The 16132-nt window shown below is 37.0% G+C and overlaps 1 protein-coding gene across 1 annotated transcript in view; it reads left to right on the top strand.

Annotated features, from left to right (window-relative positions):
- Positions 1–9968: 9968 nt before the first annotated feature.
- The window catches only part of LOC132129221 (leucine-rich repeat-containing G-protein coupled receptor 6-like), an 86472-nt gene continuing 80308 nt past the window's right edge, over positions 9969–16132 (top strand). Inside the window, exon 1 of the mRNA XM_059540735.1 lies at positions 9969–10342. Within this exon, the coding sequence (XP_059396718.1) occupies positions 10149–10342 (194 nt within the window). The 5' untranslated portion in view covers positions 9969–10148. The remainder of the gene's footprint in view (positions 10343–16132) is intronic.

The following is a 16132-nucleotide window of genomic DNA, read 5'->3' as shown; positions in this document are numbered from 1 at the left end:
CCCCCACTGGATGTACGCAAAGACATGATGGCACATTTCCCAGTAAAGACAAAGAGAGGACGATGCAGACACTGCAATACTGGATAAACAAACACACTGTGTAGCAACGGCAATGTACGCCTAATATTTTTATTAATAAATGCTTATTAATAATAAAATATAATTGTTGTGTGATTTTTTACTCATTATATATACTGTTATGGGGCTAAGTAAGCAACCAACCCTGCAAATGCATGCTTAAATGCTCTATATATCTGTTCGGACAAAGTGAATACAAATACAGAAATGCTGCTCCTAACTAGGGCCAACGTTGCAATATTACAACATTTCCCTAAGAACTTACTGAAATGTATGTAAAAAAATGGAAAAATCATTTAATTTCAATACCCTGTTTGTCTGAATGTCCCCTCTGATTGTCTGGTGTATTTATTTATTTGACTGTCTGGTGTATTTAGTTTGCCAATTTGCTTGTATTATTTTGTGAAGCGTCTTTGGGTTCTTGAAAGGCGCTATGAAAATAAAACATATCATTATTATATACATTATTGGCATCTGCTGTCATTCTTAACAATTGTAATGCAATTCCAATATTAAATCATAATTTTAAGGGTTTATATTTAAAATAATGCTTTTACTGTAATATTTAAGCTTAATGTTTGTAACAAGTAAATATATGCTATTTTTTGTGAATCCAAAGGTGTGTGTGTATATATATATATATATATATATATATATATATATATATATATATATGAATACTGTGATTGTGTTACATTTATTACTAACATAACTTTTTTGAAGGGTAGTTTGAGCTAGATAATCATCTATTTTTCGTCTTGTTTTTCATAAGCGGTGTCTGTTTGACTGTACTTGTGTACTCCAGCATGCAAATATATCCTTTATCTCTCTGATATACAAACAGGCCTTCATGGAGCTCTATGTTGTGTATTTCTGGGGGTGTCGTTTCACAGCTCTTAGCTGCTCGGAAAACTTATGGGTAATTGAGTCATTGTCAGCACAGTGCAGGTGTACTTTACAGTTTAGAAAGAATCCCCAACTGAATTCACACATAGCAAACTATAAGCAAATCAGTTACATGCAGATAGAGGTTTGCCGGGAATTTCCCCCAAAGGCCCACAGATAGTTTCAAGCTTTGAACAAATAGAGCGGAGTATAAACAAACCCAAATTTCTAATATTTAGAAAATGATTCAACTTTGCAAGCATTTACACTGTAAGTAAGCCATGGACTGAATCTGAATTAGCATAACTATATCTAAAAAATCTATATGTAATAACAAACATCAGTTCCCGGTGTGTCTTGTCACAATATCACAAAGAAAAAGCTTTCTGATGATTATACTTCCACATCAACCAATCTACAAAACTAGAGAAATCACTTTCTCCTGATAGTGCATTAAATAAAGGGTTATATTTTATATTTAAAATAGTGAAACAAGATATACAGTACAAAATTCAACATCTATACTTCCATTCATAAGTTTGCAGTCTGTAAAACCCATTCATTTGATAAAAATATATGAACTGTTTTCTATTTGAATATATATTTTTAACATATAATCTATATTTATGATGTCAAAACTGAATTTTCAGTAGCATTACTCCAGTCTTCAGTGTCACATGATCTTCAAAAATCATTATGTTGATAATATATCTATAGGCCTAATATGCTGATAATATATGTGCTGTGTATGTGACGAATAAAAAATCTTGAATTAATATTTTATCATTCTTTGGTTATCATTGAAAAAAATTGTGTTGCTTAATATTTTAGTTTTTCAGTTAAATAGAAATATCAAAAGAACAGCATTTGTTGAAAAAAAAAAAAAATTGTAACATTATTAATGTACGGAGCCCCGCACATGACATGCAGGCTCCGTATTAATGTGTGGACTCTGCACCATTGCTATCTAAATGTAATAATCAAAAATAAATGAATAATAATAATAATAATAATAATAATAATAATAATAATAATAATAATAATTAATAAAAGTCTAAAGCATATACTAAATCCTGCAGGTTGTCTGTGCTTTATAGTCAAGTACTGATCAATAATCACTCATCTGACAAATAACCGCTGATGAATCAAAATCTGCAGTTTCACAGATGTCTACAATAAAGCTGGGAAAACCCTTCCCTTCAAATGCTTCATTCAGCTGAGTGCTATTGATTCATGCAACATTATGGCACTTCTGCTGATCTATGACACCAGAGAACTGACAACTCACACCTGCCATAAAAGTTGATGATCTGAGACAAATTAGGGCAAATATGGATATATTCTGAACATTTTCCTTTATGTTTGACCCCTGAAAACTACAAGGTTACAGTGTAGTGTGTTACATATCATCCCTTCTCCAAAAATGATTTAGGAGCAGGAATGTTGTTGATCAAACATGAAGCCCTACGGATCCAGTAGAGTTATCCCACGGGACACAACTTTCCCAGACAGTATCCAAAGGCAATAAACCTCTCTAGACAAACAAAGGCCATTTTATCTGTGGCTCAGTAGAACATACATGAATGTAAATCATGTTTTCTCAAGTGGGAAAGATAAGATATGGGAGAAGGCCATCCAGCCTCTCATGCAGGACGAGCTTGAAACCACAAAGATCTGAAAAGACCCACGGTATGAGATGTGAAGTAACACACACACACACACAGACACACACACACACAGACACACACACACACACACACACACACACACACACACACACACACACACACACACACACGCGCGCAGGCTTTTTGTTATGAAACTGTACTGTAGTCCCTCTGGTTATTCATACTCTCATTCTCCATCTAGTGTTAGCAATCATCTGTTCATTATTTGCCATCAACCTAGTGATGAACATCAAAGATCTTCTAGGAGAGTAAAGACATTTTGGCGATAATACAGTACATTTCCCATCAACTGTTTGTGTATATTTATGTAGATTATTATTATTTTTTTCACGATCTTTAGGGCATGTATGGTAGTTAGTAGGGTTAACTGCACTATGCTAACCAAACCTATTTTTGAGCCTTGTTATATACAGAACCCAAGGGGTCAAGGTTTAGTGGTTAGCATTGGCAAGTTGTCCTACTGGTATATGCTGATGCAAAAATCGCCTTTCTCCAATGACAGCCAATCAATTTTGAAATCAATATATAAATCACCAGTATTTCATTTCAGTGCTGTGATTTTCTACTATTTTGAAGTGGATCTTTGAGATGAATGGGAATAATGATGTGTAGCTTCCTTGGCCGAGACCGAGACGTTATCATCACGTGCGTCAAACTAGATTATTTTCCTCTGCCACAAGAGGGAGCAATAGATAACAGACACTGAATCCACCTGCTCATGCTATAGTGGAAGACACAAGTAATATGACTGCATAACGAAGACTGAAAGATGTCCATATTAACCCTCACATTGCTCCAAACTACTTCGATTGTCTTTCTTCAGTGAAACAACAACAACAAAAGATGTTAGGGTTTTTTACAGACTGACAGCCTCACTATTCAATTTCATTGCATGATTTCTTTCTTTCTTTCTTTCTTTCTTTCTTTCTTTCTTTCTTTCTTATATATATATATATATATATATATATATATATATATATATATATATTGCATATAATAATAATAATAATAATAGTTTCACAAACAAGAAAATATATACAAGAAAACAAGAAAATATGATCATATTACCCCAATTTTACAGTCTCTGCACTGGCTACCTATTAAGTTCCGAATCAGTTACAAATTATCATTACTTACCTATAAGGCCCTAAATGGTTTAGCTCCTTCGTACCTAACTAGCCTTCTACCACGCTACAATCCATCACGCTCCCTAAGGTCACAAAACGCTGGACTTTTGGTAGTTCCTAGGATAGCAAAGTCCACTAAAGGAGGTAGAGCTTTCTCACATTTGGCTCCCAAACTCTGGAATAGCCTTCCTGATAATGTTCGGGGTTCAGACACACCCTCTCTGTTTAAATCTAGATTAAAAATGCATCTCTTTCGCCAAGCATTTGAATAATGTATCTTAAATTGTGAGTTGCATCTGATCAAATGTGCATTTTTATTCTTTAGCTTTTTTACATCCCGTGGTAACTAGGATTTACACAAGCTCCAGTCTGGATCCAGAACACCTGAGAAGAGATGATGCTGACCCTCAGAGGACCCCAGATGATCCTAACCTTGAATCAACAACAGAACTAAATAATTATTGCTACATGTGTGACTGCATCATATGATAACTATTAATTAATAATATTGATAGTTCATGGTCTAGCTGACTACGTCTTGTATTATTATTATTATTTTTTATTTTTTCTAAAATCCTGTCAAACGTGCACAAACTACTAGCTACTACTTAATATTGTAGAAACATAATTTTCTGTAAAGTTGCTTTGTAACGATTTGTATTGTAAAAAGCGCTATACAAATAAACTTGAATTGAATTGAATTGAAAAACAATACTTTTTTGCTATCGATTTCACCTCAGTGTCAATTATTATCCTCTTGCTCTAGGGGGCGCTCTAGGATATATATAAAAATAAATAAATAAATAAAAACTTTTATACAAAGACAGTTGTCATATTACAGTACCAGCACATTCACATATATTATTACTATAGCTTTATATATACAAATATGCAACAGTGATGTTATGGGTTACATATTTAAGCATTTATAGAAGAAATGCATTTAAAGGATGCATAGCCTATTTGTCATAAGAGATAAAGAATGAGAAAAACTCACACAATCTCACAAGCCTCAGTGCTGAGTTATCTTCTAGGAACTTGAAATTACAATTATAATACAAATAAAGGCAACACAGGTATACAACACAGAGATAAAGAGGTCCTTCTTTCTCACACCGCCTTTATAGACACAAACACCTCCTGCTTTTCAGGTCAATCATTTTTCTGTGGTTCTGGTTGGCTGAACTCAAATGGAGACAGTAAAATATTATCGGGAAATGTTAACATTCCTCCTGAGCTGTAATCGCAAGCTTGCATGCCAGATACAATCATAACTCACTGTACCTGTGTTTCTCTCTCTCTCTCCCTCTGCTGGTGTACATTTCTGTTGCATGAATCCAAATACAGTTTAACAAGTGCCATCTGATCTCAGTCCTCTCTTTCTACTGCGCTGTTGTGAAATGATAACTGTTGCTAAATTTCCATCACAGGAATACCTATCCTATAAAGACGATGTTTAGAAGTGAGAACCTGTCAGTAAACAATTCTCAAAAGAACCTTTTATTTCTTAGAGAGAAAAATTTGACAGCACGCCAAATTTGTTTACTATTTGCTCAATCCGATTATATGTAAGTGCGAAGCCGTGAAGCGTAGCATGTCAGTTTATAAGTCTGATTTCCATCACAAAGTAGGCCTTACTACCACTTTTCATAAGAATGAAATATCCCTGCAAAAACACATGTTGAATCAATTGAATTATTTACTTGCATTCTTTGAATGTGATGCAGAATTGGTGAAAAAAAGTTTAGATTCTAACCATATAACCCATTTGTCTCAAAGTAACATGTGCAACAATTATTTGCCTGGAAATAATTGGAGCAATCAAATTTGAGACAATCGATAATTTATCATCCTTATTTATTGCTATTTAATTCTTGCCCCCCTCTTTACCTTTGATTATATAATTGGAGTGCCAATGGCAAGGCTTTAAACAGAATCCAAAATAATATCAGTTCCTCTCCTCTGTTCTTCCTGGCAGGCTCTGACTCGTGAATGTGTTATCATGTATACTAGCTGACTGTATTTTATACTGTCTACGTGATTCTCACGAGAGAGCCAACATGAGTTCAGCTTGCTGTCTTTGGGGTAAACATTATGGGACATGAACTCTTGTGCAGGGTCACAGGTAAAAGTTCATCATTCCACATTCAGACAGTAGTCTAGGCATTATAAGTGGGGATTTTCTCCTGATTACATCTTTACGCCTGTAAGTGACAATAACTGACCATTTTAAGTGAGTCATTCAATCATTGATTCATCCCAAAAAACTGATTTATTTAGAAATGAAATGCTGCGTCTGCTTCCTGATAGCACACGTACATCACGGAGACGTCTATCTGACGTCTGCATTTACATCTTCAATATGTATTTTTTTTATTGTGTTTATGGGGTGCAGTCTAACATGTGTTCAAGCTTTGTTTTTGTTTTTAAAACACATTATTTTTCACATAATTTACCTTTATTCCACACTGATCTGTCCCTTTTCTGACAAAGCCTTGATTATTTCCTGTTATTATGAAGCCCCTTCCACAGAAATACGCGATGTGCTGAGATTGGTCAGCTTGCTCTGTGTTGTGATTTGCTAAACTGCCTCGAGCGCATCTGAACATCTCATACTTTTAGATACACTGTTGTTTGTAAATGCTACTGCTTCTGTTAGCATTTAATATATGGTTTTATTCCGATTAAAGCTTTAATACAGCACAGCAACCGAATGTGCATCCATGTATAATGCTTCTCATTGAAAATAAGTGTATAAATGGAACAGTTTGTTGGAGCTGATCTGACGATCTTTATGATTTATGAAGAGAGACAGAGAGAGAGAGAGAGACAGAGAGAGAGACAGAGAGAGAGAGATAGAGAGAGAGAGAGAGAGTGGCAGAACAGGGTGACATGAGGAACAGTATTAAGAACCGCTGCTTTAGAACATTGGTTTTGAAAGTTCTTTTGCGAGCTGTTTGCTTTTATTCTGAGACGTTTCCTCAAGTGAACTAAGCAGGTGGTCATGGCAGCCAGATATGACTGCGTTTACCAGTAATTGTCTGTTCCCAGCCTTGGTAAGTGGGTAGAACCAGGTCTCCAGTTTCTCCTCTCATCAGGCAGCCGCTGAATGGACTTCCGTGCTTGACAGAGCTCGAATAACCTGTGGCAGATTCAGACAGGTGAGAGCCAGGTAGCTGCTTCCCTTTTGTGTCTTAAAAGATTGCCGATGCCTGGATAGAGTGTGTGTGTGGGGGGGGGGACTGAGACTGAGAGGGGAGTGTAGGCCTTTGATCTTCAGGGGCAGGGAATGGGGCAGATCTTCCAGCAGTCCCTGTAGCTCCAGCTGTATAAGTAACCCAACCCTGGTTTGGCCTCCGACTCAGCGAGCAGGTGCCCAGAGGTGGGAACTGTTTGCAGAGCTGTGTTTGGTGACAGCATGTCTAACTTTCAAGTTCTCCTTTACTGTCGGCACATTGTTCACAAATCCCTGCTTTTCAGCGTCTGAGCTTTTCAGAATTGCTTGTACTTTCTGTTTTGCTCTTCAGGAGAAATAGTGAGAGCAGATTCCATTCATTCTGTACAGAAAAGCACAAACCTCACACAACACTGTTAGTTTACCAGTAAAAGATCTAAATATCATATGTTAAATACGAATTAGTATAGCTACATAAAAAAATATATATATATATATATGCATATATAGTATTACATTTTATGATTTATATATTTATATTCTCGATTATATTCTATATATATATATATAGAATATAATCGAGAATATAAATATATAAATCATAAAATGTAATACTATATATGCAAAATATTTAAGTCCTACTATATTTTGCCATTTTGTTTCATGTCTCTTGTTTAAAGGATGTTTAGATATTTTTACTAAAATCAAGACAAATATTGATTTATAAAATTATCTTTGCAGTGGAAAAAACTAATTTTTGGATCATGTTTTTAATGATTGAATAAAAATTGGTGAATAAAATATTATATTTCACCTCTTTCTTCTATAGAGAAATGAGATTTAATAGAGCAGATGGAGACATTCTTAAAAATCATGCTTTCAAAGAGAGAGAGCGAACGAGCGAGAGAGAGAGAGAGAGAGAGAGAGAGAGAGAGACAGAGAGAGAGGGAGAGAGAGAGGGAGAGAGAGAGAGAGAGACAGAGAGAGAGGGAGAGAGAGAGGGAGAGAGACAGAGTGTGAGAGAGAGAGTCTCACACAAGCCTCATGAAAAAATTATCTGGGCTCACACTCATTTTATAGCTTATTTATTTCTACTTCTATTGAAAGAAAATAGTTTTTTAGTGAAAAAACATAAATATATGAGAACCTTGTTAAGTCTTCTGACCTATGACAGAGCATCCTATGAGCAATTACATTTTCCTCTGGGTACAGGCAATGCTCATGTTTTATTTATTTAACCTTTCTCATTCAGCATCTCTTACCTTACATCACTTCTTGCATGACATGCCAGGAAACTGAACTGACATAAATTAAACCTCAGAGACAGGGGAGAATTGCATGTTTGTGGATCTATAATGAGGATGTCTTCAGGCAAAGCAATTACTGGAATGAGTGTTTGCATGAGAATTGAGCTCTAGATGGTGTTTGGTGTGTGAAAGGTTGACTGATTTGCTGGTGTGTGTGTGGATAATGCAGAGATAATGTGCAGCAATGACTACAGTTCTATGTTTTTTTTTTTTGTTTGTTTTTTTTTGCAACAAAGGCTCCACAGAAAATGGCCTCAGTTGAGGAATTTTAATGAATTAATGGAATTCGTTTGAGCCCATTGTGAATGATTCTAAATCAGATGAATGAGCAGCGCTGGAGATCTTCATGCTGGACTGCAATGTTGAATGCATAAAAGCATCAACTACTAGAAAAAGATTTCAAAACAGATGGGATTACTAAGATTAATGCAAAACAACTGAAGCACTCAAACTAATGCTATTTGATTCTCAGAAAACTGGCCACAGTTTCATAAAAGGAAATGACACGCTAACAATCAAGACCCTCCATGAACATAACAAAAACAAGCTCAAAAATAGTAAAATGAAGCAGAACGAGAGAGGATAGTGCTTTGGGCACTACTACGCAAGATCCATAATTGGAATTTTTCCAGAAACCAATGTCAACATAGTAGAAGATGATCACAATAACACAAATATTGCATTCTTTCACATTTCACATTGTATAACATTACATGCACAATAATACAGCCCCGGTGAGAGAACTTAAAGAGTTTTATAGACACTTGGAGTCACATCTTGGAGGAAAACTTGCACAGCTTCTGGAAATATCCTGTATATTTCCCGGAAGCTTGTATGTTGTGGTACATATCATAGAGTTTTTTTTAGGCAAAATGTAGCTGTTGCCAATGTAAGATCCCTTGATGACAATCATTCAGGAGTTCCCATGATTCATTGAGACATAAACAAATAGTATTTATGACCTAGTGAACCGGAATTCTATTGTCCGCTTTTCCAACTGAAGAAACAGCACAATTCATCTCTGTTCCTTCCACTAGATAAAGTGAGACCCACCGAGCAAGCCATGCAAATGTCTCTCGCTCTGTATATTCATGCCTCTTGCGGTAAAGAGACACCCCTCTGTAAAAGCTGGGACAGCAAAGTAGTAAATCTGTAGTTTGTTTGGCTGAGCATGGGGTTGAGGGGAGCCTGCAGCTTAACTCAATTATTGTTGTTCGGGTTATAAAACACCATGTAAGCGTTGCTCCGAGAGAAATGGAGCGAAACAAGGATTTATACGAGCAGGAAAAGCTGCCGGTGCTTGACAGCTAAATTTGCGTTGCAGGATCTAGGGGAACTTTCCATGAAAGTCTGGATTGCAGCAGTTGAACAAAAGTAATTATGAGGGAAGGATTGTGCTACATCTAAAGGAATGATGGGAAGGCATAGTGAAACTGAGATCTCCATTCTGTCCGTCTCTAACATATACAGTCCCCCCTCTCAGAGTTCAGCTCCCCTGCTTTCTTCCAACCATCCACTCCAGCTGCCTGAGGCAGAAAGAGCGCACGAGACAAAGTAGGAGGAGTGCTGTGCCAGGCAGCTCCGCCCTCCAAAAGCTCCGGCCAATCAGAGGAGTGCTGCAAGCTTCCACTACAATAGGTGAATGTCGTCCTAAGTGAGATGAGACGAGAAAGAGAGAGAGAAGACCTGAGTAAGCCCCTGACTGACTGACTCATTCACCCATGGGAGTTTGAAGTGAAAGAATAAATCTACAGAGACGAGGCTCAGAATCACATTTCAGAGAGCTGAGAGCGGACAGACTCAAACAGAATTACAGCTGAGTGAGACTGCAGAGAGACAGAGAGATATACAGCTCACCCACAGAAAGACAAGAGTTAGAGTCATTGTCATGTTGGTAGTGTTACTGATCCTGCATGCCGTCTCGTGTGCTCATTCTTACGGGTCGCCGGGTGCCGCCGTGCCTGGTGAGCAGTGCCCGTCTGCATGCCAGTGTGAGGAGGATGGCATCCTACTACTCGTGGACTGCTCCGAACAAGGACTATCCAGTGTGCCAACCAACCTAAGTCCTTTGACATCTTACCTGTGAGTACGACCTCCTGCTTCCATCACCTGCTCTGCTGAGACTGAGGGGCTGTGAATAGTTCTTGACGGATTTTTGGTTTGATTACATTAAATATCTTCAAAAGGATGCTGTGAGATTATTGTTTAATATGAAAAATCAAAGACATGAATGGCTCTAGGTTAATAAAAGGCTCTGTCATCTAAGTTCATTGGTTCTCAGCTGGTTTTACTTTGGACAACTAATATCACTCAAATATTAGTGACTGTTCAGAGGTTAACACGTTTATATATATATGTATATATATATATATATATATATATATATATATATATATATATATATATATATATTAACATGAGGTACAAACACATGCAAAGTTATTAACTAGAAATAGGCTGACAATTTTGGCTTCTAAACAAAAAGAATTTGTGGTTTTGTGTTCTCAGCAGTTGCACAAATCTAATTTTGGTCTTCATAAATCATATTTATGCTCAAGTGCACCTGTATTTAATGTAGTCTGTGGCATGTTTTCTTTTATCTTGAGTAGTTTCTTTGTGGTTTATTAGGATGAGTGCAAGTCAGGCTACCTGGCATTTGTCTGATTTGACTGTTTCTACTAAGTGATAGATGGATTTGTGCTAAAATGGCATTGTTTAAACCTTCATGTCAACGAGAACCATATGGGAAGTGTTTTTCTCCTCCGTTTCATCTTAAATTTTAAATTATCATTATATTTTAACTAACTTATGCTATCCCGATTATGATTATGAGATTAGATGCATTATATTATTAAGACTAAGCATTATTTTTTTTTCCTTGTGACATTTTATTTCTGATCCCATTTACAGATTGTGAGCCACCAGTTTAGGATGTATGACATATACATGCAATACAACATGAGTGATCGGTGCTGACATACACCTTCAATCAGCAATGTAATACAAACACTTACTAACTATATTGACCCAAACGGGACACTTTCAGTGCGATGAAACCCTACAGAGCGTGCCTGTTCGTTACCAAACGTGAAAAGTAATGCTTGGTTCCCATGTGTCCTGTGACAGTTCTCAGTGCAGCGGTATCTGATGGGAACATGTGTGTAGAGTGATGCAGTTGGGCGCTCTGTACAGTATTGGGTTTCTCCATGTCAGCTGGAAGCCTGTTGGGTTTAAGTCCATGCTAATCGCTAAGGCATGCCATATGTCCCCTGATTGTGAATGATGACGCAAAGGAGGACTCAGATGTTCGCTCATAAAACGTTGTGCAGCTCACGTGAATCAATAACTGGAGAGAGTTGTGTTTCAGGCTCATGGCTGAGGAATTGGATTGCAAACACATGTACCACAACCTTTCAAACGTATTGAAACATCTTGAGCAGTGACTCTAGACAGTTGCAAGTGCATAAGATTGGATCTTGTTTTATTATACCACCAGTGTTGTAGGGAATTGTATTGCATTGTGCAATATAGCACTTGACTTCATATTTGAAATTTGTGTCCATTTACCAATCTTTTTAAAATGCTCCAGCTAATTTATTTGATAATTGTATAAATATAATGAGGATTTATCATGTCTTAACAAACTTTTAATAGAATCTCACTAGTGAATTATTGTGTTCAATGAATAATCCAGCTAATACTACTGGTCAAACTGATTCATCCAGGTATTTCAAAAATTTCCATAAAGACTTTGTGAGTTTTATGGTGAGTCTGTGCAAATTAGACCAGTAGTCTTTCAAATGCAATGCCTTGTCTAACACTTTATTTCTTCACCAGAGGAAAGCAGATTGATGTAAATATTGACTGAGCTTTGATGTGCATGTCAATGTTGAGATGTCAAAGTGTGTGTTTAAGCACAACGGGGACCGTTCTGCAAGAAGGCTCTGTTCCTCTGACTCCATTTACTCAAAGTGCTCATTGATATGCAATCTTTTTTTATGCCAAACCTTTAGATAAACCAAGAAAAGGTGTTTGCCGTAGACATGTACAGAACATGCATATGCTGCAGTTACTGCTAATTTTTTCTATGCACATAACAAACAGATACTATCATCATCATTTTATGCATGGGTCTTGCTTAACATTAATTTTAAATAAAATAGTTCATAGAGTGAAAATTAAAGCACAAGTGGTAGCTGGGTGAACGTGCTACTGAGAAAGCAGCCAGCAGTGCTGGACATTCTGCCAGTATTAAATGCCTGTCCTACTGCTCTGCAGCGATCGCCCATATGGGACAACAGGTGCCCTGGGGCGTGGAAAAAGTCTGTCACCAAGAGAGTCTGTTTTTGCACAGACTTTTGTTTGTTTCTGTCGGTTTCAACAGGAGTGGACGTTAGGTATATCAGGCGAGGAAAAGTTCAACATGAATAACACTCACATTCCTATAAACACTCTGATTGTTGACGGATTTATATTTGTAGATACGGAAGATCTAAAAAGCTTTGAAACAAAGTCCTTGCACAAACTTTTGACTGTGTTGTTGCATTGAAAAGCAGCAGTACATCAGGTATATTTTCATTGCATATGATCTCAGTAAATCTATATGCTAACATATAAAATCATGGCCAAAGATGTGCAAACAGCATATATTTTGTCCCATGTGCTGTTTTGAACCTGTTGTTTAATAGTTCACCCAAAAATAAAACTTAATTTACTCAACCTCATGTCCTTTTCAAACCAGTTTGACTTTCTTTCTTCTGCAGATCATAAAATAACATGTTTTAAAGAATGTTATAAAGTGTTAATGTTTTTGTCCATTCAGTGAAAGTCAGTGAGGCATAAAACAACATGGGTCCCACTGGCCTGCATTGAATGGACAGTTTACCATAGTTAACAATATTCAGTATATTCAGTTTTTTTATTAAAAAAAAAAATGCTACTAATACTACTACTATTACTGCTGAAAGTATATAACTTAAGCTAATTACAGTATATTATAATAACAACAATGACAACTGGTTCATGTATTTTAGGAAAGTATGGGGTACTGAACTGAGCTTGAAGGCATTATTGAGCAAACACGACATTTAAATAACTACAATAAAGATAAAACCGTTTAAATTCAAAGAAAACACAGACCATGTCTTTTTACCACTGTGCTGAAACCAGTTAACATCAGGCTAGCTCAGCTGAAGATGAGTACAAGCATCGACCAGCTAAAGCATCATCACACAACCAGCTCAAACCTCAAAGCTGTCAGCCCATTGCCTGAAGCCAAGGTCCATATATTTTCATCTCTCTCAGGGCAATTTTCTACACAAACACAAATTAATGCTGAGCTCGAGCTGAGGGCTGCAGACACATGTTTTCGCTTACTGGCCTGCCTCAACTTCCAGTGCTTTGGCCTTGAAACCTTTTAGAGTCAGAAAAAAGAACAGAGCGAGTGTGTGAAAGATGCCTTCAGGTTCTGAAGTGTGTTATGTTATCTGATTTGAGGGTCATAAATCTATTTGCGGCCCTTTTGGCCAGTGTTTTATATTTTAAGATCTTAAGGGTCAAACAGGAAGAGTTAACACCTAAATCACGATGTACCAAATATTACAAACAGCTGCAAAAAATTTGATTTACACTTATCAATTATGTCGCATAACCATGAAACACATTTTAGTTTAGTTAAATCAATTTTATATGCTGTTCGGAACCCATATTAAATCTGTAATTAACATTATTTATGAATAAGTACATATATTAAAAAATAAATAAGAGCGGAACAAGCTATATACCTACATATATATAGTTGTTGCCTGTTATTGGAAGATGACAGTAGATAATTAACAGAAAGCAAGGTGGGAGACAAAAGGGGGCAGAATCGGGAAAGGAGCACAAGATTTGAACATGAGCTAACCTACGAAGCTATTGGTTCCCACTATAATTTGATAAAAGACAGAGCTTAGTTCTTTTTTTTTCAGTTTTGATTTCGTATCGACTATAAGTGCTGTTGACAAAACAGATGTTAAAAGTATGTTTCATTTTTAAAGTCGTAGTTAGCCTAGTACCTAGTAGTTAGCACACACAAGTTGCTACATGGTTCTCATATTGAGAAGAGAAGTTTGAATAGAGTTCAGATCATTTCCCAGTCTCTTTCCTGTCGCTTTGTTGCATCATTTCCTCTCTATGCTGTCAAAAAAAATGGTAAAAACATGAGTGAAAAGTCAGATTTAGTGAAAATAACTCTGGCAGCCTATCATTAAACGGCTCCAAGGGCTCTAATGTTCTCTCCATTTAACCACCTAAGCTCTTCAATGAAACAGGGTGATAATGGTCTTTTCATCCTGGCAGTGGTGAACACTTTGAGCTTTATAATGTGGTAAGTTTGTAGGCTGATCTCCCAGGGGTGCTAGCAGACAAACTGCACAGTCACAAACACACACCTCTTTGATGCTTACGGAGCCACTGCAAAGAGCAAAGTGCTGAGGAATAACATCACAGCTGAGGTGCTTCAGTCGATTTATATTGCTGTGCGTATACCCTCCATCAACAGTCCATTACCAAAACCCAGAGTCTGAAGTAATACTCGAAAGTTAACAAATATATGAAACACATGGACAAATTTGGCATTCTCTCTGACTAATCCACAGAGAAAGAGAATAAAAAAAATTCTTCAAATAAGGCTCCAAATGTCAACGGGATATCTGGAATGGTGAGTTTTATAAAACCTCCAGATGACAAAAGTCCATAGTTCACAGAGAACTGTATGCTTGCTGGGGCGAAATTTCACCATGGGTTCGTGACCGAAGTGAGAGGAAGGTGAAAGTAATGTATTAGGTCTGGTAGAAGCAGGAAGACGTCTTAAACTCTGACTGTAGAACTCAGCTCATAGTACCCCAGTGGCCTGTTTACCTGCTTTGTCTGTCAGGACAGGTCATGGACAAGGCAACGGGGAGGTAGTTTGATCTTTTCAGAGCATTGGACAATTCAAACAGACATAGGAATCTGTCACACCAATGTGCAATGCATTGAGTGAGTGAGAGGGGTCAGGATGTACAACATACCCTCCAGGCTGTAGGACAGACAGGGGTATGTTTACACCTGAGAGTGTTATCATCCTACTTGCAGAATCAAATCACCTTCATGATACATGACTACAAGCGTTTTTTTTTTTTTTTTCTTCTTGGCCAGATTTTATGTATTTACTTCCTGAACATCCAAAATTTTTGAAGGAAAAAACAACAACACATTCTTTCATAAATTGCTTAGTTCCTCAATTTAAATTCCGGATAAAAGGGCTGAATGGAAAGAAAAACAGATAAACAAAAAACAGGCCGTGCATTTTTTTTTCTCCATGCAGAATGTCTTGTCATTTACACATGACTCCATTTGTGTACAAGCTAGTACACATACAGAGAGTCGCAGACTCAACCTCACCCTCAAACAAACATGGGAGTGATTGTTAATTTCCTTCTCTTCCCGTTACCTAACAGTGAAACGAGAGCAATTAGTTCCCTGTGAAGTCAGCCCGAAAATAGTCAGAGCCCATGCAGGATAAATAAACCAGTGGACCTACCGCAGACTGCCTCATCTCCAGAACATCTTTAAATAGATCCAGAGCTGGAGGAGAAGACCTGAATGCTTCTACTCAGCGTACTGTAAAACAGAAAAAAAGAAAAGAGGAACAAACTCTGTGTGGGACCCCCTAAATATTATGCAGGATTGAAGATATGTAGAACTTGGTCACATCATCAACTTTACCATCTATTACACAACAATGTTGTATACTTTCCTTCCAGGCCTATTCCTTCCTGAGTTCCTGATCCTGAGGCTTTCCTCTTTCCTTTTTTTTTCTCTAGGTAAGAAGGTATGCCATTTCTTTCA

The sequence above is a fragment of the Carassius carassius genome, chromosome 46 (genome assembly GCF_963082965.1).
Source record: "Carassius carassius chromosome 46, fCarCar2.1, whole genome shotgun sequence".
NCBI lineage: Eukaryota > Metazoa > Chordata > Actinopteri > Cypriniformes > Cyprinidae > Carassius > Carassius carassius.
The sequence above is the reverse complement of the archived record's forward strand: the minus strand, read 5'-3'. Positions and strand labels throughout refer to the sequence as shown.